At 49.2% G+C, this 25,498-nt stretch overlaps 10 protein-coding genes across 10 annotated transcripts; 6 read left to right on the forward strand and 4 right to left on the reverse strand.

The window, feature by feature from the left end:
• Positions 1–704: 704 nt before the first annotated feature.
• MGYG_02111 (hypothetical protein) lies at positions 705–5,230 on the reverse strand (the record flags this gene model as incomplete). The annotated part of the gene is made up of 3 exons (XM_003174532.1): positions 705–4,327; positions 4,386–5,067; positions 5,144–5,230. The coding sequence occupies 3 exons, from the start codon at positions 5,228–5,230 to the stop codon at positions 705–707; spliced, it is 4,392 nt and encodes a 1,463-aa protein (XP_003174580.1).
• A 566-nt stretch (positions 5,231–5,796) lies between these two features.
• On the forward strand, positions 5,797–6,753 carry MGYG_02112 (proteasome component PUP1; the record flags this gene model as incomplete). Its single annotated transcript, XM_003174533.1, has 3 exons — positions 5,797–5,922; positions 5,986–6,033; positions 6,100–6,753. The coding sequence occupies 3 exons, from the start codon at positions 5,797–5,799 to the stop codon at positions 6,751–6,753; spliced, it is 828 nt and encodes a 275-aa protein (XP_003174581.1).
• A 194-nt stretch (positions 6,754–6,947) lies between these two features.
• On the reverse strand, positions 6,948–9,134 carry MGYG_02113 (hypothetical protein; the record flags this gene model as incomplete). The annotated part of the gene is made up of 2 exons (XM_003174534.1): positions 6,948–8,894; positions 9,036–9,134. The coding sequence occupies 2 exons, from the start codon at positions 9,132–9,134 to the stop codon at positions 6,948–6,950; spliced, it is 2,046 nt and encodes a 681-aa protein (XP_003174582.1).
• An 883-nt stretch (positions 9,135–10,017) lies between these two features.
• MGYG_08961 (hypothetical protein) lies at positions 10,018–10,775 on the forward strand (the record flags this gene model as incomplete). The annotated part of the gene is made up of 2 exons (XM_003174535.1): positions 10,018–10,045; positions 10,492–10,775. 2 exons carry the CDS (start codon positions 10,018–10,020, stop codon positions 10,773–10,775), a joined length of 312 nt encoding a protein of 103 aa, XP_003174583.1.
• A 930-nt stretch (positions 10,776–11,705) lies between these two features.
• Positions 11,706–13,066, forward strand: MGYG_02114 (hypothetical protein; the record flags this gene model as incomplete). The annotated part of the gene is made up of 5 exons (XM_003174536.1): positions 11,706–11,792; positions 11,881–11,912; positions 11,944–12,050; positions 12,162–12,323; positions 12,384–13,066. The coding sequence occupies 5 exons, from the start codon at positions 11,706–11,708 to the stop codon at positions 13,064–13,066; spliced, it is 1,071 nt and encodes a 356-aa protein (XP_003174584.1).
• Positions 13,067–14,870: 1,804 nt separating this feature from the next.
• Positions 14,871–17,261, reverse strand: MGYG_02115 (mitochondrial intermediate peptidase; the record flags this gene model as incomplete). Its single annotated transcript, XM_003174537.1, has 1 exon — positions 14,871–17,261. The coding sequence occupies one exon, from the start codon at positions 17,259–17,261 to the stop codon at positions 14,871–14,873; it is 2,391 nt and encodes a 796-aa protein (XP_003174585.1).
• A 366-nt stretch (positions 17,262–17,627) lies between these two features.
• Positions 17,628–18,450, forward strand: MGYG_02116 (hypothetical protein; the record flags this gene model as incomplete). Its single annotated transcript, XM_003174538.1, has 2 exons — positions 17,628–17,687; positions 17,776–18,450. The coding sequence occupies 2 exons, from the start codon at positions 17,628–17,630 to the stop codon at positions 18,448–18,450; spliced, it is 735 nt and encodes a 244-aa protein (XP_003174586.1).
• Positions 18,451–18,708: 258 nt separating this feature from the next.
• Positions 18,709–19,856, reverse strand: MGYG_02117 (golgi reassembly-stacking protein 2; the record flags this gene model as incomplete). The annotated part of the gene is made up of 3 exons (XM_003174539.1): positions 18,709–19,494; positions 19,553–19,636; positions 19,686–19,856. The coding sequence occupies 3 exons, from the start codon at positions 19,854–19,856 to the stop codon at positions 18,709–18,711; spliced, it is 1,041 nt and encodes a 346-aa protein (XP_003174587.1).
• A 314-nt stretch (positions 19,857–20,170) lies between these two features.
• Positions 20,171–21,061, forward strand: MGYG_02118 (trimethylguanosine synthase; the record flags this gene model as incomplete). Its single annotated transcript, XM_003174540.1, has 4 exons — positions 20,171–20,244; positions 20,300–20,398; positions 20,456–20,748; positions 20,811–21,061. 4 exons carry the CDS (start codon positions 20,171–20,173, stop codon positions 21,059–21,061), a joined length of 717 nt encoding a protein of 238 aa, XP_003174588.1.
• A 440-nt stretch (positions 21,062–21,501) lies between these two features.
• MGYG_02119 (transcription initiation factor TFIID subunit 1) lies at positions 21,502–25,239 on the forward strand (the record flags this gene model as incomplete). Its single annotated transcript, XM_003174541.1, has 4 exons — positions 21,502–24,524; positions 24,584–24,640; positions 24,710–24,925; positions 25,155–25,239. The coding sequence occupies 4 exons, from the start codon at positions 21,502–21,504 to the stop codon at positions 25,237–25,239; spliced, it is 3,381 nt and encodes a 1,126-aa protein (XP_003174589.1).
• Positions 25,240–25,498: the final 259 nt, after the last annotated feature.

Here is a 25,498-nt window from a genome sequence, read left to right on the forward strand (position 1 = left end):
AGTCCAGCCAAATGATTTTAAACGAATAGAAATCCCTTCGTGCTTTCTCCTTCCCACTTCTGGCCGGTACTCCGGAAAAGTGGTTGCTCTGGACCTGGTTTCTGTGCTGTAGGAAAAGAGCGCGAAATGAGGGAAGAAATAAGGCGAGAAATCTTCGTTAGGCGCCTCTCTCTTCTTTATTAGCACTCGACATCTGGGCAACTGGCTCTTACGGAGTACGGAGTAACTGGTGCAGATATACGGGACAGCTCCAAGCCACTAGGCAGGGGTACTTCAATTTAAAAAGCCCGATCCTGCTGCCCCATCATCCACGGCTGCGTCGGTTGTGCATCGCTCAAGCACCGAATAGACTGAAGTTGCCAATTAGCTTTTTTTGTTCTGCATCTTTTGCTGTGATTCGATCTGTAAATGTTATGTCGTTGGGCCATGGATGTGCTGTAGCGCATACATTGCCAAGGGGCCAAGTTGAAGGATGGGCGCTTGGGGTTGAAAGGCCACCGAAAGTGTACTGGACGATATTGCCTGTGTAACCAATGAGAGCTCCGTGAGCCATTTTACATCAAAAAGTGAAGGAGGCCAAAATACAATCAATCAATCGTCAATATGACCTAGTTTCGTACATTGTGTGATTTAAATAAATATACTCCTTTCTCTTGGGCGGGTATCAACCAAGGAATCATCCTCCAGTCCTCCCCCCCCATGCATCAGCTATCAAAAGCCCGTACCTTGATCTTGCGATTACTTAGCGAAGTTCGCAAGTGTCCAACAACTTCCTTCCGCCTAGCTGTCTTAGTCCGCCAGTTTTCTAAGTCTTCCGAAACAACTATGTCGCTGGTAATATTGCCTTGGACACTGCTACGCCCCAACAAGCTTGAGCGGAAGCGCTGCGCTGCAGCAGATTCTGGGGTCTGATACACGCTGCGGCCATAGCCATCCTGCGAGCTCTGAGAACCAGGAGTGATAGGAAATCGAACGGCAGAGGTCCTCTTTGCGGGTGTAAGGAAAGGAGAGCCTTCCCTGCTTCTCCCAGGGGCTGGAGAACTGGATACATCAATCCCCATTCGTCGAAGTTGAGCTTCTAGCACATCGACGTCACCACTCTTTCGTTCCGCCATATTTGTCATCGTGGAGATCGTGGATGTCACTGCTTCAACGGTCGGCCGCGCCATTTTTCGGTCTCCATCTGCACTAGCTAATCTGGACGCATCCGCGATCTTGGCTCGGAATATTGAGATGTCTCGTTCCAAGTCAGCTACCTTGGAACGTGTGTCTGTTGCCGCCTTCCGAAGGTCCTGTTGAAGTGCAGCTTGCTCCGGAGTTAGTGGCGCAGATGCAATGGCAATTGAGTCGGTATGGGCATCGAGGGTCCTTTGAAGATTTGCAAACTGGCCACGTAATATTACTAGATCCTTACTGATCAGTTGCTGGCATTGATCAAACATTTCCTGTACCCCTTCCACCCTCCCTTTCTGAAGTGCTTCGTCAAGTGCATTGACACCAACCCGCAGCTTGTCCATTTCTGATAACAGCTGTCTTTCGTTAAGTAAATCAGAGCATTTATCGCTCCGTAGGGTTCTGAGCCATCTTGTGTAATCGTTTTCTTTCGCAGACTCTTCATAAAGCAGGAATGACGACAACGACCGAGAGTTGATTCCTAATGTATCTATCATCGTATTGATATCCCGGAATAACAGCTCTATTTGGCCTGGTATTCCTGGCTTCATGCTCTCACCAGTGTAGCCCTGATGAGGTAAGAAAGGATCTAGAGAAGGTGATGGAGAGATAGGTCGAGCTAGATCAGCGCGAAGCTGCTCGTCTTCATCATCTTCACTGAGTGGCTGCGTTTCTGCAGCCAACTTTTCGGCTTCACGCTTAACCTTAGTCTGGTCCTCAGCCACGTCTCTGGATGGTGACACTTGCCTCGCCAGCATAGACCCTTCCAGTGTAGCTTTTCGTCGAGTAATTGCCCGATCAGGAGCGCTAGGTGCACTGGTTGATCTGAAGCCGTCTGCCCTGGCTAGCATCTGTCCGGATCTGCTACGAACAGGACTGGGTGATCGTGGACTTAGGCAATGTCGAGGCTCAGGCAGTGTAGGAGGTGGGAATATGGGTTTGGATATCTCTCCGAACAATGGTTTCCCTCCTCCTGTCTTCAATCCCGAAGTGCTACCCTTAGTGAACAAGTCACTCATAGGGCTTTTGTCGGGGGCACCGCCAAATGAGCTCTCGGGGGAGGTTTTTAAGCTTTGAACACGGTCATCTGCTGCCTCATCCGTTGGACTAAGGTCATGTCCAACATCCTCTCCGCTATCTTCGAAATCAGCATCACCTTCCTCAGATTCTGCGGGAAGGGACACATCTGTAGCTTCTTTGGGGGCATCTTCTTTTTTGGATTTCACAAAGTCAGGTGGTAGGGGGGCGTCTTCAATTGAAATACGCGAAACCCCAGACGAAGATGCGGATGTATCACCAGGAGCATAGCTAAGCTTGCTTGTAGATTCCGGTGGGAGGGGTGCTTCAACAGGTTGTGCTGACGGGGTTGGAGGGGTCGCCCTGGGTGTCTCCTTCGGTGTCTCCGCTTTGATAGTTGCTGGTGAGTGAGAGGATTCACCAGGGGTAGACAGGGGGGTGGATGGGGTCTTTTTCGCCACGGGGATCATACTGAAGGAGCCGGTGGGAGTTGTTGTTTTGGTAGTTGGCTGGGACTTTACCTGCTGTGGTGGTGCATTGAAAATATTTGAAAACGATGGTGGCTTCTGATCTAGAGAGGGGGTTTGTTTATGGGAGGAGAATATAGAAGTTGGTGGTGCAGCTGTAGGCGTCGAGCTAATAGGAGGCTCGGCTGGCTTCGAAGTAGCTACTTTCGGAATATTGGACTTCATGCCACTAAGCATATCACCGAAAGCAGAGCCCATAGACAAAGTCCCGCCAGATGGCTCCGGTTTGTCCTCGTCCATCGCAGCTGATGTGTCTGGTTTCACTGTAGGTCCTACTGCGAAACCACCAGTCCCAGGACTAAATCCGGTGGATGGCTTTTCATTTTTGGTTTGCTGTCCAAATGGCGAAATCGCAGAAGATGGTGCACTAGGCGCTCCAAATACTGGCTGACCAGCCTTTGCAAACGGGTTGTCATTAGAAGATGTTTTCGCAAAAGGACTCTCCGTAGCTGCTGGCTGCCCAAATGGATTGTCCTTGGAGGGGGGTTTCCCAAAAGGGCCCTCTGTTGAAGTTTGTTTTCCAAACGGGCTTGCACTAGGAGCAGCTGTTTGGGCAGCACTGACAAAACCGCTGCCAGATGATGCGAAGGAGCCGAATCCTCCTCCAGCACCAACGTTAGCAAAGCCAGAGCCAGGCGTTGACCCGCCAGTTCCCAGAGAAGGCTGTCCAAACAGTGATCTTCCAGCTCCCAATGCTCCTGTTTGTCCGAAAGCAGGGCTATTACTTCCAAGATTGCTGGGGCTACCGAAAGACATACCCCCGCCTGTTTGCGGTGTAGTTGAACCAAATGCAGGGGTGGTACCGGAAGCACCTGGAGTTTGAGAAAATGCCCCAAGGGGAGATGGCGAGCCGAATGCAGGCTTGCTTTGCATGCCTAAAGCTGAGCTCATGCCGAAGCCCGGTGTGGCTGGTTTACCGAACGAGGGCTGACCAAAGCCGGCTTGTCCAAATGGAGATTTAGCCGGGGTAGTCGTCGCTGCCGCCGGCTGAGAAGGGGTGATCTGCGGCTGGCTTTGCTGTCCTTTTGAGTTAACTGAGACTAGGCCGCTGTATGGTTTTTGCTGCTTTATTGACTCAGTGTGTACAAACCACCATGAGGAGAGCATTCCATCGTTCGTGAGGACTAAAAGTGCTGGGAGCGGGGATGACGATTCTTTAATCTCCTCGTCTCCAGGGATGGGAGAAATGACACTATCTCCGCTCGAAAGATCCAGGCACATTCCTATGGGAGATGTATCATTCATATCCTCAGTCATAGGAAGCACCGCTCTCCGGGAATCATCAGCCATTGTAAGGGTTGCGAATGTGGGTGTGCCGTCTGCAGTAGATTGTGTGATCAAGCCAACATCAGTTGAAGCGGTAGACGCAATGATTAAAGCTTCCTTTAGGTGTGGTTCGAAATCTCTCATACGGGCCGTGAACTGGTATGCAGGGTGCCTTGCCAAACCAAACGGAGCGCTAACTTCAGGCAACTTTCTGAACTCATACTGGTCCGGAGGTTTCCTCGTAGCTATATAGTAATTAGACGCTGGTGGGGGTCCATCAGGGGTATTTGTTGGGGTATAAACGATAAAAAATACGTGGTTTGCTAACCACAGGATAGTAGACACTAAGAGTGGGTTAGCTTTCGACTTCTACCAATTAGTCCAAAATGTGCAACAACTGACCATGATGATCACCTCCAATCTCTGGAGCTCTGGGTATATCTGCCTGCTTCTCCCCATCTGGTTTCACTTGATATGCAGTCCCATCTCCCAAACCAGCTACTAGCTGGGTACCTTTATTACTCCAGCAGACAGAGCTGACACCGGATTTCAACACAGGTCCTGTCGAGCCCGAAACAAGTTGATTTGTTTTCAAATTGGCAATCAACAGCTCACCGTTGCTTGTCACTGCCGCAAATAATTCAGATGTGTCTGGATTCGGGTTGGGGGCTAAAGCTCGCAGTGTTGCACCATTTATGTTGAGTGTAGCTGTCGGCTGTGTCTTCCCCTGTAGTAGTCCCGAGACATCATAAACGGCCAATGCATCGCCGCCCTCAACTGCTACCACCAAGGCGCTACCATCCGCTGAGAACGCGAGGTGAGAGACCCTCTTCGGAAGTTGGATCTGTAGCTCCGGTTGAAAGGCCCTGACATCACTACCATCCACAGGTTCGCTTGCATACGCCTTTCGAACTGATTCTGTGCGTGCAATCGCTATTCCATCCGGCCCTGCAGCTGCAAGCAGACCTTTTATCGACGTGACACTCAATAATGAAGAAGTAGGCGGGGGTAGCGAGTCCTCTGGCCAGGGAGCAGGAAGCAATTTAACTTTTGCATTGTGCCCAATGGATAGAAACCCGATTTGCTATACATATATTCCCGTTAGAGGTCACATCCTATATAGCATCTGACTCTGGCTATGTAATAAAAGAAAAGCGCACCTGTGTCTCGATTTCCTGAAGCTCTGCTCCCGTCGTCACCTTTCCACCAGTAGTTTGCGACTGGCCCGAACCAAATGAAAAAGCCATCCTGAAGGACGATTCAAAATCCGCTGAAAGAGACCTAGGCCCACTATCTAGATATAGGCGCGACTTGGGGACATTGAGCGTCAGCGAGGTCGGGCTTGAGGTAGCTAAGGAGCGGCGCAGGACGACACGAGGCCTCCGGTTGAAGAGCTTAAGTGTAGGCCCGAAAATTTTGATCGTTGCTCCCTAGCAGAAGCAAAACACAACTGTCGCAGGCCAACAGCTGTCTCCAGCTGTCTCTGTCTTCCGCGAGCAAGGGAAAGGAAAAGAAAGGCGAACGTCGTTGAAGTTGATGAAGTTGATGAAGTTGACGCTGAAATTGTTTTTTGATATTTCCCGTTTGGGTGTTGGAGAAGGCGGTGAGCTCTGATTGGTCAGAAGCTTGCCAGGCAGCTTTCGAGCTTACAACAACAACGAACATTGAGGAACATCGGACATTTTGATAACTGACACAACATACAGGAGCCGAGCACGACAGAAACGAGCGGAAGACGACGCCGATTCAGGTTGAGAGACTGCTAGAACTGCTGCTAGAACCACTTGGAAACGATTAGAGGAACTCTGGAGTCATGCCGGGCTTTGACTTCTCCAACTACAACCGCAACCGCGCCCTCCACGCAAAGGGAGTCCCGCTTCCCAAGGCGACGAGCACTGGTACAACCATTGTGGGATGCATATTCGATGGAGGAGTAGTGGTACGTTGTTCGGGGCGACTGTCTGACTTGTTTCTTTGGTGCATGACTGACATTTTCTCACAGATCGCTGCTGATACCAGAGCTACCAGCGGGCCTATTGTTGCAGACAAGGTACTTGATATTCCTCCCGCTACATGCCATCCAACCGAGTACGGCCTAACGACTATATGCGTGTAGAACTGTGAGAAAATTCATTACATAGCGCCTTCGATATGGTGTGCGGGAGCCGGTACTGCAGCAGACACCGAATTCACAACCAACCTGATCAGCTCCAACATTGAACTCCATTCTCTCTCAACCGGCAGAGCTCCCCGTGTGGCGACATGCATGACCATGCTTAAACAGCACCTTTTCCGCTATCAGGGCCACATAGGCGCCTACCTAGTCGTGGCTGGCGTCGACCCTACTGGAACGCATCTTTTCACTGTACACGCCCACGGCTCGACCGATAAGCTCCCATACGTCACCATGGGTTCTGGTTCGCTAGCCGCCATGTCCGTCTTTGAGTCCATGTGGAAGCCGTCGTTGACAAAGGATGAAGCCATTAAACTTACATCTGAGGCCATTGAGGCAGGTATCTGGAACGATTTGGGCTCCGGAAGCAATGTTGATGTCTGTGTGATGGAGAAGGGCAAGCCGACCCAAATGATGCGGAACTACATTACGCCTAACGAACGAGGCGAGAAGGAGAGAAGCTATAAGTTCCAGAGAGGAACAACGGCGTGGTTGGATGAACAGGTCATCACAAAGGCTGACCTAGCTCGATATGTAACTGTTGAGGAGCTCAGTGGAGAGGAAGTCGTAGCAGAGCGGATGGATGTTGACGTCTAAATAGACTAGAGTTTCTGATCTTTAGACCTCACCAATTCGATATCCCATTTGATGACATGATATCTCATTATTTAACCCTGTATTAAAATCGGGGGTTAGAACTAACTGACTTGAGGCATGGGTATAACTCTATAGATATGTCTACATATATATATATACATCTGATCAGATCGTACAAACTATTAAACTTTAATTCACGAAGCCTTCAATCCACCGACCTGAGGCCCTTCAACTTCCCTCAATATGTCCATTATATATTTCCGTCTCTCATATGGCACCCTGCTTCCAGAGTCGACCCATCTTTGGATACCAGCGTGGTACAAGGCCCGGCACATGGCAGGCAAGATCGGTGCATTCTGCGTTCGAAGAAGCTTACAACATCGATATGTTAACCTCCAAGCAACCCGGTCAGAAACGGGAACAATTGCAAAAACCAACGCAAGGAAAGTTATAGTGTTGAGACAAGCCTGTGGGTCAAGAATGGGTACTCCCTCGGGCAGATACCGAGTAACCTCTACTACCGCGTCTTTATCAGGTTGTGAGAGCCGTAGCTTTTGCAAGGCGTATCTGAGCGGTTTGTGATTCTCAATGAGTCTAAGAAGTACCCCTCGAGAGTGTATGGCGTTGCTTTCCGTGTAAAGCAATAAACGATGGAGAAAGTGTGGGTCGGTGATGTCGGTCTCCAGCGCAGCTTGTTCAAACAATGCATTTCCAAGGCTCTTGACCGACGTTCCTTTCTCGTATGTCCACATAAATTCTGGCTTGTGCAAAACACCGCAGTCAAGGCTGTTTATGACTGAAATCATCGACTGCGGTAAAGGCCCAGCAAGACCCATTCGTTCCATATATTTTGACCTAACCGCCGTCACAAGAACGTGATCTGTGCAAGGAAGACCCAGGTTGTCAAAACGCGCCATAAGAGACTTGACTTTAGCCAGCATATCACCCCTTCCATGCAATCCAGAAACTTGTTTCAGGTAGAGGAGGTGTTTCCCGAAGAGGTCCATTCGGCGACTGTCAACATCGAAATACCATTTCGTGCGGCGGCCGATAGTCCTTAGCAACCACATCCGCACAAAACAAACTTCTTCGGTAGTAAGGGGTTTATCTGGCTGATTTTTATTCGGCCACGGTGCTTGAAACTCCATCCATATCTCCGAGGAAAGCATGTCCCGAAGCCCAACTAAGCGCTGCAGCATCCATGACCAAAGCAGCAACATCTGAGGGCGGTTTGCATCATAATTCGGCGAGCATATCAAATATTCCGTAGTGCCGAGTATGCTAGAAATAGCGAATGTCCTGGATGAATATCGTAACGTATCTGAGATCTCCTGGAGGCGATATTGCAGGCTTTTCCTATTTATCCAACCGTCTTTTCTTGGCATAGCCTGATTCTCCGTGGCGAATTCGAGGGTATACAAAAGAACCTTGGACATTGTCTTCTGGTCTAAGCGGTCCCTCTTCCTCAAAGCATGAACGATGTGATTACATAAAGCAATCGATTCAGTTCCAGCCGGGGCGCCTAGCATTATGTCTAACCACAGCTTAAGAGTTGAAGTCCCAAGGTCACTGGCCGTTAACACAGAGCATTCCCGTAAGCCCGTCCAAAGCTCTGTATAGGCGGACACCAGAAAGCCCCGCTGAGAGTGCGCAAAGGAGTCCTCAGCAGCATTGACATGGGGTAACTTAACAATTATATTTTGAATCTCAGCAAGAGGTACCGTCCCGAGAGTCAAACCTATTCTCAACTGGCAAATGTGCTCTATTATGATTGGTAATGCAAGTTTCTCCAGCGTCAAGTAGTCCATCAAGGCCGTATAGTTGTTCGAGCCGGGAGTATTCAACGATGGATCCAAGAGGAAGGCATGCAAATCAGCAGTCGCCCATCTCGATACTTTCTGGATTGTAAGTATGTGATCGAATATCATTTTGCTGAGCTTTGGCTGGGCGCGAAGGTTTATATCAACATCCCTGAGGACACAACGAATCGTGTTTAGTGAAATGTTACTATCACCAAAGACACACTCCAGGGCGGGAGGGATGTCTTTTTCTCTCCTCAGTTCGGATGGATGTTCTGGTGGTGGCGCGAGGGGGGAGGGCAAGGGTTTAATTCTGGTATATTGAACACCGGAACAGCCGAACTGTTGTAAGCTTCGGGTGAGAATATATTGTTGTCTATATATGATCAGTGCTGTTAGACAATATGATAAATAGAGCCACAAAAGCATGGAAATTCGATAGCACTCACAAGCAGGCGTTTGAAATAAGGGGGAAGGGCGAACTGAAGCTTCTCCCCGTGGTCGTCTATCGGCGCTCGAAAAGCCAAACATGAGTGCAGCATCCAGTCCAGCAGGAGGGCCAACTACACTGGCTAAGTCCATATTGCGTCTCCTTGCAAGCCGCCTCCTTGCTTCGAAAGGCCCGGGTACGCTGCTTCCATAACGTCGCTGGTGCCGCCGGACGAAGCTCGCGAAGGTCGATGCAACCAGCTCGTCGCTGACCCAGACATGGTCGACTGCGGGATTCCCGTACTTCCGGGCCGCCGTTCGGCAGGCATGTCTGCAAAAAGACATCCAGCAGCGGCCCAATGCCTATAGTTCCAGCAGCTGCACCGTTGCGTTGCTGTCCAATTGCAAGCTGTCCGTCTTCACGTCGTTCTTTATCATCGCCAAAAAACCGCCTTTTGTCGTTTCTCGAGAATTTGATAATAACCCATGACTAAGCATGAATGACTAATATGATCACGTGTGCGATTGGACAAAATGTCCGTCCCTTTGACTTCCCAAAAGGGTAAAAGGGGACGATTCAATTTCGGCTTCAGCTTCAGCTTCATTTTTGACCGTCACGACCGTTTTTGACATGTAAATCAACGACGGTCGGACAAATTGACAGCCTCAGCTGTTTTATGCGGAAGCTAATCCTTAATTCACCAAACTTTCAGGTGTATTCTCCCGCTGGGACTGTGCATCTATGGCACGAAAGCTGTATCCCGCTCACCACCACTGCATAAGTAGGCCACCCGCTCCGTCCATTTGTTTCAGGTTCAGGGGCAATACACGCTTAGGGGTATGTAGTGCTCATAAGCTATGGGTAAATGGAATACTCCGCACAGCCTCCAGCATTTGGCCCTTCCACCGTCACCTCTCATCGTTTCCTGAGGTTTGTGACTGGCTTCCCCCTCTTCTACTCTGCCGTCTTTTCATTCTTTTTTCTATTCTTAATGGCATACTGATATCCCGCGTGGCTGATACGCTAAGCGTGACTATGGGACAAGAATTTGGTGGTGCAAGAGGTACGTGCAAAACCACTGATCAGCTTCCGGATTCTCCAGCTCTCCTCAGCCTACGGAGTACTTTTCCAATCAGCCGAGATCAATAACTGAGTTCTTCAGGGTGGCATGCACGACATAATCAGGGACGACTGGGGGAAATTTGGTTGCAGATGATTAGTATTTACATACGGAGTATGCAACCGTAGATCCTCACCGCTGGCCCGTCTACTATACATATTAGGTATAATAATCCTAGGATCCCAGGCCAATTGCTAGAACAGCTTTATATCTCCGAGAAAGGGACGACAGTACTACGGAGTATGGCACAATGGTGGAATTCATCAATCGCCCAGTCATCCTGCCAGTCCAATTCTAGGCGGTGCCATGTGACAACTCACCCATCGATACGACCTCTGGGCGCTGGCGTGCAACTCTAACTATAGCTGACGTATTATCATAACGAAGAGCCAGGGCCCAGTCGATCGTCTCGAGACAGGTCTCATTCGACGAAGGACTGCAGTCGAAACTCAGCGTTGGCATTTATGCCGCACGTTCACTGGATGGGTTTGGAGTCACCGTGGACATGGGCCATCCGTTTTGCAAACTTTCCAGTTCCATGGGTTTGATATGCGTCGAGGCTCACAGGGCGCCACTTGTCACTATTCGCTGTCGACAGAAACCTATGCTATTTTCATCCAGCAAGGCGAAAGAGCAGTCGCCTCCCAACTTTCAAACTAGGCGTGGGGGATGAGAAAGATTAGCAATCAAGCTTGTTGAATTGAGAACTAACTAGTTGAAGAAGAAGCGAAAAAAATAAAGGCTACTGCGAGGTTCTGGGAACCGTCTTAATGGGTAGCCTATTACCGGGGCGTGGCTGGCCCAAAGGCCCAGCTAGGGTTCAATCATCGTTTCCAACTGTTTGGAGCGGCATGGGAAGAATGCATTAGCGGGCGTTGAACTGCAGAACCATCCATTGTCATCGATATGTGTACCAATGGGTATACGAGTCCCGGCCCCCGCGGATGGGTTTTATTGCTCAAACATGGACAGGCAGATTAACCAGGCAAGATGGCATACGATGCACAAGACGTGATGGGCTCATACTAGCCCCAACACTAATAAACCTTCCTTTCCTCCGTCAGATAACAGAGGCTTTCTCTCTGATGCAAACTTTGCGCCCGGGTGGCCACGACAGGCAAACATTCCTCGGTCGATCGCTTTTCGGGTCATGAAATACGTTAAATTACATCTGCTGGTACAACCCGGTATCAGGGCCTTTTCGGGGCCCAACACACAGGTTCAACCTTCATCCCTGGACTTATATTTTCGGCCTGGAAATGAAAAAAACCTTTGTATAGGCCTGGTAGACCGAAAACAAAGGTTAATTACAAATTAAGCTTCTGGCTCTGCCCATCTTGCGTGGTTGCAGGCCCCCGAGTGTTTGGTAGTTCGGGAAACGAATATAACTCCCTCCACACCCCCATCCACTTCCCTGGATTTTCCAGCCCCAAAAAAAAACATTATTTGAAGGTGTTCCGCCGCTTCTCGAATCCTTCATAAAAGACGTTTCACAGGGCGCTTCTTCCCTCGCCTGATAGTGCTATCAGACACATGGTATGAAAATTCAAGGGGTTCACGTTGCGCCAAAGAGACCCCTTCGAACCACAGAAATATTGCCATCATGACAGCCAATACTGCACCAGTTCTCGACGGTATGACCGACCATTCCGCTGCTGCGGACAATGAAATTCGTGCTATCACACCTGATGTATGTACATTGAGTCCGGAAAACGAAGGAAAAAGTCAAGTTTGGTAAATATGTGCGTTGCGGGTTCTGACTTGATCTCTTCCAATAGTCCGGCGAATATGAGAAGGACTATAACCCTGAGTATGTCTAGCGCTAGTATTGAAGCTTGAAGAACCGAAACTGATATGCTTCCACTCAGCAGCTCCATGTCACTCACCTCGAGTATCACCGACTATCCCATGGAAAGTGGTCGGAGGTACCATCGATACCATGAAGGAAGTGAGTGATCCATCATATATTGGAATATCACTTTCCCCTTTTCTGTTTGAATATCCCTCGACAGTCCAATGATTCATAAATATCATAGTAAGGCTAACAGCAACGCCACAGCATACCTCTATCCCAACGATGAAATAGAACTAGACCGATTGGATATGCAATATGAAATAATACGGATGATAAATGAAGGACGAATTTTCTTTGCGCCTTTGAATAATCCGGAACGACTGCTTGATATTGGTACCGGATCAGGCATTTGGCCAATCGAAATGGGTAATTTTTCCACCTGATCAACAACCCAAACCGACTGATACTAAATGGCCGTTGTTACAGCTGAGATATTCCCCGATGCCCAGATTATCGGAACCGATTTGTCTCCTGTCCAGCCGGGGCAAGTACCACCAAATGTTCAATTTTATGTTGACGATGCCTCAGAAGAAGACTGGTTATGGCCGAAAGATCATTTTGATTATATCCGTTCGTCAATGCTTCTCGGAGCCCTCGACTCCTATCAGTCTCTCATCAAAACCGCTTTCAATTACCTGAAACCGGGGGGCTACATGGAATGTCACGAATGGGATGTCACCCTTTTCTGTGACGACGACACATTACCTCCACCGCAGGATGACTTCCGATGCCCACACGACTTCCAGAATTGGATCCAATACCTGCGTCTATCCACAAAAAATCTGGACAGACCAGTGTTTATTGTTGACAAAATTGCCAATTGGATGAGAGAGGCAGGATTCGAAGACGTTAGGGAAACCATTACGAAGGTTCCGTTGAACACTTGGCCAAAAGATCCGCATTTGAAGCGTCTTGGTGCCTGGAGTGAGAGAAATTGGCTTGATGGCGTTGCGGCATTTTCATATGCGCCTTTCGGACCAAGGGGACTCGGATGGACCCAAGAGGAAATAGAAGTCTTCTTGGTTGGTGTGAGGCAAAGCATCTCGGATCGAAAAGTTCATGCCTATCAACGGTTCCATGTTGTGACTGGTAGAAAGCCATCCTCGTGAGAACCTTCTTAACCGCCTTCTTTTTGCACAGGGAACCGCATCGCGGGAGGGTTGGCTTTTTGATATTCATTCTTGCGTTCTTTTTTTCGTCCACCCAACACCATGCACACGCACACGCATACGGATAATTAATGACCGTTACGGCCGGCTGTGGTTAAAAATGCCGAGGTAAAAGTGTTTACTGTTTGCTCTCCTTCACCCCTTTTCTACCGTATGTAAATCTTCTTGAATGTGTTGGTGTTCAGCGGCCCCCTTCCATTACTCATCATTCTCAAATAATCCCTTTCGTCAGTGTATATATACCCTTGTGTCAATTTCGACTTATCAATTCTAGATCTCTCCATCACAGCATGATACAGGCGCTTTCTATCACGCCTAACAACATTTTATGAGATAATTTTTGGCATTATCATTTTCAATTCCTCCCTTTCGGATGGGATAAAAAAACATACCATCATCACCTGTTTTCGGGGAAGTAACATTATCAACTTTCTAGTCCAGTCCTGGATTATCAGCCATGCATCTCATACTGTTACAAGCACTTTAAAGCTGAACTTTCGTCTCCTGCTGAGAGGATTGGTTAACGGGCCACTGCATGAAGGGCGGGTTTTCCATCACCAACGACCGAAGCCCCGAGAGAACCCGATAGTAAAATATTAATGTGATCTGTTCTGACTGTCTAATGCGCTCCATGCAAGCCCTCTGAAAGTAAACTGCAGGGTAAAGAAGCGGAGCTTTCCTCACGGGACCAGTATACCACCTTAAAACCCTTTGGTAGCCATAGCAGTAACACGTCAAAACTGCATTTGGAGACGAGAGAGTGTCATGAATACACTCTCAGACTACAATTCAAGAGCCTCCCGAGCCCCAAGAAAGGAGAAGTACTCAGCAGAAGGGCGAAAAATGAGGGATGGCTGCTTTGAGAGAAGATGTTCAAAAAGTGAGGCCTAATCGGCCACAATTTGAATCTCGACCGATCCCCGCGACTTCAACCTCAATGGACACCCGCGGTGGCTGTATTTGAAAACCCACGTACCGGGTACCCAGTGCACACCGCTGACGGCTACCGTGGAGTAACCGGACTTCGGGTCATTCCCCAAATTTTAATTCGTGGGAATAAGGTGGCCCCGTTGAGTTGGGAAAACTTGTGCACAACATTCCATTATTGTTTGGTTTGGCCCCTGTTATCAATCATGCATAGGTACTGCGTGTCATACAACGTATGGGTGGAAGGCTTCAGATGTGTTGGAACATGTAACATTCCGAAGCCATGATGCAATACTCGATATTGGGGCTGACATGCTAGTTACTCAAGTGACCAGGCTGACGATAAACATGGGTATCCCTCGCAACATGGGATAGCGGGTTTCCAAGAGTCTAGGCCTGGTACTGAATTGGTACTATATGCAGAGTATCATCACTTAGTAAAAAGGGGGTTGGCTGGGTAGGTTGGGGGTATGCACCGCAGGGGTACGTAATTTTATACCTAGGATATCGCCCTGGAAATAGCATATAGTTCACTGCATGAGCTTTCAAGGGTCTATGTGTGACACTCTAGAAGAGGAAAAACCAAGAAGGAAGGATAGAAGCCGGAAAGGAAAGGATGCTGTCAAACGTATAACCAATTTATATTGTGTATCCATCTAAATGCTCCTCCGGTAAATGCAGTGAAATGTCTAACCTGTGTATATATTAGTCATGTATGCTTCGGTGAGGGGTATATATGTGCGTATATTTGTCCCGAAGATATATGTACGGAGTGACTCCAAACAGAGAGAAGAAATATCTATCCACGATACTTCGTTTATGGCTCCGAACTTCCTGTCTTACCAAGACCCCAACGGCCAACTTCTCGCATGGCTTCTTCGCCACCTTCGGAAAGCCTCCCATTAGAATTGGCGGCGTTGCTTGTCCCGAGGACGCCAGCAACACAGCTCCAACCATCACGACCCCCTCCCCATCTCAGTACCTCATTTTTGAATCTCTCGCCAGCATTCCTATCAACTGAAAGTTCGCCACCCCCAAACACATCAGACCAAATCTTATTGGCTATAGCTCGGTCAAACAAGTAACTATAATAAGTTGCCCCGTAACCAAACAAATGGGTAAAATAACCTTGCCATGCAGTCTTGGAGTCTGCAGGGTCGGGTATGCTGCTGTTCTTGGAGGACACGGCATGCAGGATAGCAGTACTATCGATGTGGGATCCAGCTGAGGTGGTGTGGTAGGCCTGGTCCATCAACGCCATAATGATCTGCGTCTCATTATCCATGCCACCATGTATGCTATCACGGTTCTGGCGATTTAAATGGATATTCTGAACCATATCTTCAGGCAATGGGTCGTCGGTTGACCAGTGCCGAGCGTATAGGCGAAGAACCTGTGGGTCCATGGCGAAGCTTTCCATCAGGACAGAGGGCAGCTCCGCAAAGTCGGTGACGCAACGGGTCCCTGAGATCGATTGGAGATCCGTGCGGCCAAGAACTGAATGGATAGCGTGGCCCATCTCGTGGAAGAGGGTCCTAACGCTATGTTCTGAGAGGAGAGATGGCGGTGCTGAAGGAGTATTGGACGCTGGAGTATCGAAATCGCATATAAGCGCAATAGTAGGGAGCTGGTAAAGTCGCTTTGTGCCTGGCCTTAAAGCTGTAGCCATTCCATCATTTGGATGGGGTGAATCCGGCAACGAAGCACACTCTGCTATCTCAGCAGGAGAAATCTCTCTTGAACTTCGTAAGGTAAAATGGGCCGGGTTGGGGCTCTTGCCCGGCCGTGAAAAAAGATCGCAGTATACGACGGCGATATGGTTGTCATCCTCGTCCCAAACATCCAGCTTACGGACGTCTGGGTTCCAGGTCTCTCCTGGTAAGGCTTCACTTGGAACAAACCTGACACCGTATAGGTGGGTAAAAAGACGGGAAAGCCCCTGCATCACTGTTCCCAGTGAGAAGAATGAAGGAAGCAAATCAGCATCCCGCGATCTTCTTGCTCGGCCGTGCTTGACATAATATTTTTCCATATAGTAGGAGTAATCCCAAGGCTGAAGGTTGGATGCCAATGGGTTTTCGATCTGCTTGAGCGCAAGCAACTTGGACAATTCATCGTCTAGCTGACCGCGGTTGCTTGCGTTTAGTGACGAGAGGAAGTTGACCACGGCCTCCGGGGTCCTAGCCATTTTATCACTCAAAGTCATATGGGCATAACTCTGGTATCCAGACAATTTGGCCAGCTCTGCTCTCCGCTGAAGCAATGTCTCCAGCCGTCCAATTTGCTCTCGGGAAGAAGTTCGGTAAGCTAGGTGAATCTGGCGCCTGACCTCCGCGTCTTCAACCGTACTCAACGCGGTCTTTGGAGTTGAACCGTACATCGGAATAATCACTTTTGACCAGCGTTTCAGCTTTCGAAGGAGAGCCGGATCCAACCCCTGAAGCTGGTTTTTGTTAAAGCTCAGCTGAGACGTCTCCGGGTTCATGTTTTTAACAAAGTCAGGACCAAGCTGACTTATTTCATTTGACAGTGTTACAAAGCGATGTCTATCCTCGGGAGGCAGGTGGATGGCAGACTTCGCAAAGTCTCGTAGGAAAGCAGCGGCCGCAACGTTTTCCTCCTCGCTCCAGTGGGAGGTAACTTCAGTGTTTTCTATTGCCCGCTTTAGCTGTTCATGGAGGCCGGGAGTTGTGTTGAGGATGTTCATGTACTCGAATATAAATGCAAATGCCTCCGTAGCAGCCTCTTGTATCGCAGGATCAGGGTGATTCGTCTTCATAAACTCGGCCATATCTATCACCCGGCAGAGCAGGTCGCTCAACTGGTCGAGATCCCGGGCCATGCCCCTGAATTCATCCAGAGTTGAAGCTGCCAGCACCTTGCCAACAATCTTCTGACATTTGTGAAGAGAGATATGGGCGAATTTGCGAAATCCCTCCGGGTTGGTGAGATACTGGTTCTGCAGCAGGCCTGTACGCTTCGAGGAGCCCGATTGCCGCTGGGAAAACTGTCGCCAGAACGAGTTCGAATCAAAGACAAGCCGTAGGTTGGTATCATCGTGTCTCTTTGCTGCGGATAGCCCTGCTGCAGCCTGTTCAAATCTCGTACGTTCTGGTGCTGCCACCGAGAAACCGCGAGAAGTGCCGGCCTTTATCCGCACAAGGCACCTCTGGCAGGTCCACGGCCGCGGCTGGAGAGCCCGGAGCATTTTCTGCACTCGACCGGCCGGTCTGCAGACATCCAATATGCTGCGTATTACGGTCAATTGATGTGTTCAAACGCTCGCTGTCGTCGGCTTGCTGCTCGTTGCTTGCTTGTCGTCGGAAAAAGGTCGAAGTTTTTCTTTGCTGCCGAGAACGAAAAACCCAAAATGGTCAAACGTCAACCTCAGCTTCAACTTCTCTTCTTCGTCTTCTCCTCCACCATAACTAACGCCGCAGACAACAGGACATGATGCTTGGCTCAATGCTTCAGCGGGTAAGTTGGACAGCCGCGAGTGTTTGTATGTTTGAAGGGAGATGCTAACGGTGTGCTTCAACTGCAGAGGCTGGTGGCCGCAGGTGCTGCGGTGGCCATGGGAACCGCCATCCACCCAATTCAAACCGCATACGCAGAAGCTCCTCCACACAGCTCGGTACGTGATATGGCAGGCCATAAGAGACGGCGAGCAGTGCTGAGAACCGTTGGAGGCCCAGTTCTTGACGCTGACGATGTTGCCTTAGTATCCGTCGAAGAAACCGATGTACGATGCGGACGAGGACAGCAGCAATGGCAGCAGCAGCGGCATCCTCCGCAAGATAGAGAAGACTGCTATAAAACCAGTGACGAGCCAGCCAGATACTCCCTCGCTGCAAACTCCTACTCTCATGAAGAGCCGTTCTCCAACCCCAACTGACCAGTTGGCCGAGCAAATTCGACACGTCCGTCTGTTCCTATACCGTCACTCCCTGGTAGCGGAAAACAGCTTCAACGACACCGTTGCCCGCGTCCTCCACGCTGAGTCTCAGTTTACAAGCACAATTGCCTCGCTGGCACCCCCACGCGAGTCCGGTGAGCGGCTGTTACCCGGCGGTATCTATGTCCTGGTATCCGCAATGGCCGGCTCGATTGTCTCGCGGAACCGAGGAATACTTCTCCGAACCGCCTCTCCAATTGCATTGGGCACCGTTGCTGCCTGGAGCTTGCTCCCAATCACCATGAGAAACGTGTCTGACCTGGTGTGGGAGTACGAGAAGAAAGTTCCCGCGTTGGCAGAGAACCATCTCTACCTTCAGTATGTGGCAGAGCATTCCGTACAGCAGGCCATCCGAGTCGGCGGTGAGACGCGAGTTTGGATGGAAAGCAAGATTGGCCAGGGCCGAGAAACCCTCGAGAAATGGATCAGTAAGGGACTGTGAGAGGATGGCTTCAATCGGCCAAAATACAGAGTAAACGAAAAAAAACAAACAGAACCGGGAGAGGTGCGATAAACCTCGAGCTAGGTCTGCTCTTATTATATTCACTTTCCAAGTGCCATTGTATACATGTACTTTACCAACACCATTTAGAGGCGCCAAAATTCATATTCATGCTGGATGTTGAAGATCTAACTTGTTCAGCTGGCTATTTTTTTTACAGCATTTAAAAAGACAAGAAAATGCAGTTTCATCAGACGTTTATTCATCCGGAGGCCCGCCTATATCATCGGTAGGAGGTGCTGGCGTCGTTGTAGGTGATGGCGATGAGACAGCTCCGCCAGCCTTTGGAGGTGGCGCAACAGGCGCTGTTCTCGAAGAAGGAATATAATCCTCTTTCTGGCTCCGTTCCTCACCTTCTTTAAAGTAATCGTCAAACGAAGGTGCCTCAACATGGCGGTTCTTCCGTGCTTGCCTAGCCGGCGGAGCCGGCGGTGCCGCCTTTTTGGGCGCACCCGCTGACGGGACTATATTAGCCGGAACTAGGAATTGGGGTTCAGACACTGGCATAACAGGGTTGGTGTTAATGCTGGCTTCTGCACTGTGGCCGTCTTCCTTTGTTGCAAAGACGACTTCTCCTGGCCCTGATACTTCTTCGCTCAGTGCTAAAGGTAGTCTGTGAAGTGCACCATAGCCCAGAACAGCACCCAAAGCCCCTTCACCTCCCCAGTTGCGGTTGGGGACAATCTCAACTTCTCGAACTACATCGAACTCGTTGTTGTATACCCATAGAGTCAGGCTCCTGTTCAAATGGTCCTCCACAAGCTCACCAAGCGCAGTCTCTCCGCGTAGTGTCCCGCTTGGCGTTCCCAAAATATAATCAGAGTGTGGCAGTAGGCCAGCCAGGTAAGCAGGGCTCTGGGGTGATGGTATCGATAGGACATGCCATATGTTCTGTGTTAGGGAGAGTGGTGCTAGCTGAAGTGTTACGCCGAGAGACGGGTTGGACGCTGATATCGGGACAATAGCTTGGTGTGTCCGTTGGCCCTGGATGAGTTAGTTGACTTGTAGCAATGCAAACGAGCAGATGGACGACATAGCGTACTTTGGCACTCCAGAGATCCAACGATACGCTTGAACCGGCGCAATTGCGTACTTCTGTAGTAAATAGATTGGGGTCTGCCTCGTCCTAGTGTCTGTTAGCAACTATCCTATGCCGCCCTGACAGCACTACATACTACAATATGGCCATTTATTCCAATGATAAAGTCGAACCACGGCTCTAGCAGTAGGTCTGGGTTCTTGTTTCGCAGCACCTGGAAGCCGTATGCGTTGTCTCTGCTATGCGACTGCGTGGAGGATGTGTCTGCATCGAGGCTGCTGATAAGGCGGTTCAGGGCACCAAACATGGTGCTTGCGGGCAAAAGCAGTATCTTTTCGTCTCTTCTTTTCTCCTCTTGTATCTCCCTGGCTCTCTTATTCTCCTGTCTTCTTGTATTCCTGCCTTCTGGTTGTCTTTATGTCTTCTTCTTCTCTGCTCCAGGTTCAACTTCAACTTCAACCTGGCCAACTCGAGATGCAAACAAAACAAACACAGCTTGCAGCTATTTTCAATAACGTCACTTTTGATATCAACGAGAAAAGAATACGAAACGAAAGAAGAACAGAATAGCAACTTGCAGGCTTCAAGATAGAAGATGCACCGCGGGAGAGCTGTCTAATCATGGCTAGGGAGGACACGGAGTCCCTGCACTATCACTACCGGACAAAGGCAGAGGTTCCGTGGGATATCCAAAAGTACGTTGATAGGTCTTCTGAGCCTAGAGACTGCATGACTGACGGATAACGATAGCTACTGGGCTCAGAGATACAAGATCTTTTCCAAGTATGATGAAGGCGTCTGGCTGACGGACGATGCATGGTTTGGCGCAACGCCGGAACCTGTAGCGAAGTAGGTCCTCTGGTCCTTTTTTTTCGTGGGAAAAACCGTTATTAACGGGGCGGAAAGCAAGATAGCACTTCATATGGCACAGGCAGCTCCGGAGAAGAAGTGTATCTTGATAGATGTATTTGCTGGAGCAGGTGGAAATACCATAGCGTTTGCAAAATCAAACCGGTGGAAGCGTGTCTACGCCATTGAAAAGGACCGGGAGACACTGAAGTGCGCTAAGCACAATGCTGAGCTGTACGGTGTGGCAGATAAGATTACCTGGTTCGTGGGGGACTGCTTCGAGCTTCTTCAGGACCAACTGAAGGATCTGGCTCCGTATAGTGTCATATTTGGTAGTCCGCCATGGGGTGGTGAGTTAACACCGCAGCTACGACATAAGCAGTACAGTAATAGACTGACAGACTGGAAATAGGCCCAGGATATAGGTCTGATGCAGTATTCAACCTGTCAACTATGGAGCCATATTCCCTAGAAGTCCTCCACGCCGAGTTCTCCAAATTCACCCGGGATGTGGTGCTGTTCCTCCCTCGTACCTCAGATCTGAGACAGCTAGCTGCCATTACTGCTCCAGACAAGAAGTCACTTGTTATGCATTACTGCTCTGAGGGTGCCAGCAAGGCCTTATGTATATACAATGGAGACTTTCAGCCTATTGATGAATGAAAGTCACCTTTGCTCAATAACACCAACAGCAACACCAAACACAGCTGACTGCCCACAGCAACAGCCTACCTCAGCTACCTCTCAATAACACTACCATTGTATCGAATCTTCTATCAAGCATTGTTTTGCTCGTCTTTAGTTTTTATCAACAACACAGAACCAAGTATATATCACGTGACGACCCCAAAGTGGAAATCTGAAGCTTCTTTTTACTTTTGATATTTGGATCGCAACGAGCAGAGCAAAGCAAAGAAGATGATGAAGGCGACGAATAACTAACAAAAGACGTACGGTTTCTCTCTGTTCGTCACCTGGAAGACACCTTCACTTGATACGGGGGCGCGCGCCTCTGTCGTGACCAGCGGAGTCGCTCAGATCGCCCCCCAAACGAGCTCCAGTTGAACGCTGCCTGAGCTGCCAACGGTCTTCCTGGCGCCATCATGTCCGCCTCTCCTTCTGAGTCTCTCGCTCCCGAGCCATCAGGCATGGATACTCAGCATGCTGGCATTATGGGGGATCTCGCCGAAGACGAGTTCGAGCCTGCGGAGGATGACGATGAGTTCGATAAGGTGGTGCAGAGCATGAACGAGCCGAATGCCAACATGGACTTTTTGACTCGAGACCTAGAAATAGGAGAAAAGGCAGACGACGCGATAGATTACGAGGATTTTGACGATGACGAGCTTCCAGACGAGGAAGATGCAGCTCCGAGCGCGAAACCGACTGCTACTATACCCCCGGACGACGACCTGGGAGACCTATTTGGCGGAGACGATGATTTTCAAGAAGGCAGAGAAGGCGAGGGAGACGAGCTTGACGACCTGTTTGGAGATGTACCTTCATCCCCGGTGCAGAAGGAGGCGGCTATCGGTCTCTCACTCCCTATTACAGACCACGGTATCGGGGGCGCATTTGGAGATAGCGGTATTACACAGCGGTCTCTCGAGGCGCACGACGATATCTTCAACGAGGATGTCGAGAGCGAAAAGGAGGCACCTCCATCGCCTACTCTCGATATGGACCCCGCTACACTCCGAGACTATCAGCTTCAGCAAGCCCTGTTCGCCATGTCCGCATATGGCCCGGATAACCCCCCTGCGCCGCCAGAAAATAATGAAGAGCTGCTTGCTTCGTTATGGCCCAAGTTTGATAAGAATGCCCTACCCCGTTTTATGGAGCTCATACCGCCTAAAAAGGCTCGCTTCATTGGCAAAGCCCCCCTCAAACCCCCCAAACGGATCAATCCTACAAAGATCAATATCGAGTTAGCCCCGGATCAAGAGCGTGCATTCTTATTTACTGGACACACGCAAAAGAAGCCGACAGAAACCGACCAGTTCGTCACGGTTATGACTCCACCCTCCATGTCTGTCGAATCAAGTGACGTAGAAGCCGGCGATGATTCTGACGATGACCTACCAGGTGGTATTACCATGGAAGATTTGCAATTCATTTGCGCAGACTGGGACATAAAAAGCCCTTCTCCTGAGAATGACACAGCTACTACCCCTGACGTGCCCCGAGACGATGAAGATGACTGGCTATTCGAAGTAGCTCAGCCAACTAAGAAGCGCAAACTCGGAAGAGAGCCTGCTGATTACCTCTCACACTCGCATATTGATCTCCCCAGCCTTGACGACCCAGCTGAAGCTACAGCTCTACTTGCTAGAAAGATCCGGATAGATATGAATGACCCGTATTTGTTGCTGGATGATTATTCCAGTAACGAACCCGTCACACAGATCAAACCCAGCAAGCTTCAGAGCACTAGTGAAATATCCAGTGGTTTAACCAAGCGTCTCATGCAAAGATACAATATTTCGAATGATGCGGCTTATGACATGTTGAAAGAAAACCATCAGAACAAGGTACGGAGCACGCTTGGCAATATCGCCCTGGAGCACAGCTTGCCTGCAATCCGACTCCAGTGGCCATACTACAAGACAAAACTTGCGAGACCCGAAGCTCGATCATTCCACCGCCCGTCACTAACATTCCATCCCAACCTCCCACTCACATTCAAGGTTCCCGCACATCTCAAGCGGAAACATCAAAAGGGAAAGGATGCGAAGACCTTGTTCGACACTACGAAATCGCTGTCGTTAGCCGATAACTCGAATGCCTTGTTGATAGAACATTCGGAAGAGTATCCAACTATGTTATCCAACTTCGGTATGGGTAGCCGCTTGATCAACTATTACCGCAAGAAAAATGCAGAGGACCCCTCTCGGCCAAAGACAGAGATTGGCGAAACTGCAGTTCTGCTTCCTCAGGACAAGAGTCCGTTCTCCAGCTTTGGTCATGTCGATCCAGGAGAAACTACGCCAACTATCACCACGGGTCTTTACCGTGCTCCCGTTTTCCGCCAGGATGTCAAAAGCACTGACTTTCTCATTGTACGTAACAGCACTGGTGTGGAGGGCTCTAGCTATTTCATACGGAACATCGACCATTTGTATGTATCTGGTCAACAGTTCCCATCCATCGACGTACCAGGACCTCATTCTAGAAAAGTCACGACTGCTGCAAAGAACCGTCTTAAAATGATATGCTATCGTCGAATAAAACGCAATGGGAATAACAGAGTCAGCGTGGCTGAGGTGACGGAACATTTCCCCGATTCAACAGATATGCAAAATCGACAAAAGATGAAGGAATTCCTCCAGTTTAACAAAGACCACAAAGAGTGGGAAATGAAGAGCGGAGAGTCAGTGCCTAGCGAAGACGTTATGCGTGGATATGTTAAGCCTGAAGATGTTTGTCTCCTTGAGGCCATGCAAGTTGGTCAGCAGCAGCTCCATGATGCCGGATATGACCGCGAATCAGACAATGGCGATGACTACGAAGGCAAGGAAGGAGAAAGCTTGGAACAGCAGCTCGCTCCATGGAAAACCACCAGGAGTTTCCTTCTAGCGTCTCAAGGAAAGGCCATGCTGCAGCTTCACGGAGAAGGTGATCCCACTGGCCGTGGAGAAGGCTTTAGCTTTATCAAGACGTCCATGAAGGGAGGATTCCGAGCCGTTGGTGAGAGTGTAGAAGACAAAATTGATGCTCAACGGCAGAAGGAGCTTGGAGGCCACAGCTACAACGTCGCCAGACAACAAAAGTCGTATGAAGAATCAATTCGCCGGATTTGGGAAAGCCAAAAGTCTAGCTTATCCTCAACTATCCATCACTCAGACGAAGAAAGTGATGTAGATATGGGAGAAGCTGATGAACTGTTCGGAAAGCCTACGCCGAGGTCTGATCGTCCGACTCCGTCCTTCAGCCGTCGTGACGATGAAACAACCAGTCAGTTCAGTCGATTCAGCACATCAAGTCAGTCGGGTAAGGTTATGGTAATCTCCCGCCAGATCCGCAATAATAAAGGCCAGATTGAAACAGTCAAAGAAGTTATACGAGATGCCAGAGTGATCAAGCAGTATCAAAAGCAGCGCCACGAGGCGGATCTTGCAAACATGACGTGCGTTAACCTTACTCTAGTATTCCTACGAATTATCACTAACTCTCCGAACTCTATAGCCTTGTTGATATTAAACCTACAGGTAATCCTGAAGTCGATGCTCGAAATATGAAACAGTACGTTCTTACCATGATATCCCTAACCTACATGGCTATCTATATATCTAACCAAATCCCTTTGTACAGCATTGAGGATGAGCTTCGTCGTCTTCAACGGAATAAGGAGCGACGCCATGCTCGAGAAAAGCAGAAAAGCGTCATGGCTGAAAGTAACCGGGAAATGTCACCTACTACAGCCGCTGGCTCTCCTGCTCCTAGTGGCCCAGGTGGCTCCAAACCTGGAGGCACGCAAAGGAAGTGTGCTAACTGTGGCCAGGTTGGCCATATCAAGACTAACAAAAAGTGCGTTGCTCGTTTTCGATAAACACTCAACCATCAACATTTTCCTCGATCCACACTTCACCAATATCGCAATTACCATTTCATTATCCCTACCAACATACAAGTTTTCTTTTCTTCCAGTTTTCATAATACCTCAATATCTCCGCCCCGCAGAAGCTCCCGGCCACTTTTCCTCACTACCCTCGCTTGGCTACTTGATCAAGTACAACTTGCTAACTAATTTCCTCAGACTCTGTCCACTTCTCAATGGATCAATGAGGCCAGAGGATGCTTCCAATTTACCAGCATTTGCATTAGGCGTCTCGCCCGGCTAACGGAAGCTGGCTTTCCTAGTCTGGAAACCGTGCTATCCCAACATTCCTATTTTAATCTTTCTAAACCCGAATTTCTGCGATATCGAGCGGTTACGGCGCACTGGTTGGCTTGTTTATGGAATAAAAAGGATGTTAGGCAAATGTGTATAAATGCAATGCATATCGGGTTTAAGGAGTTTGTGATTTTGTGCTTAGTGTCAAGTACCCTGATTAATACCTTTTCCTAGTCTATCCGCGGCAGAATTATTAATGATTTAAA

This window comes from Nannizzia gypsea, genomic scaffold, assembly GCF_000150975.2.
Source record: "Nannizzia gypsea CBS 118893 supercont1.2 genomic scaffold, whole genome shotgun sequence".
In the NCBI taxonomy this organism is placed as follows: domain Eukaryota; kingdom Fungi; phylum Ascomycota; class Eurotiomycetes; order Onygenales; family Arthrodermataceae; genus Nannizzia; species Nannizzia gypsea.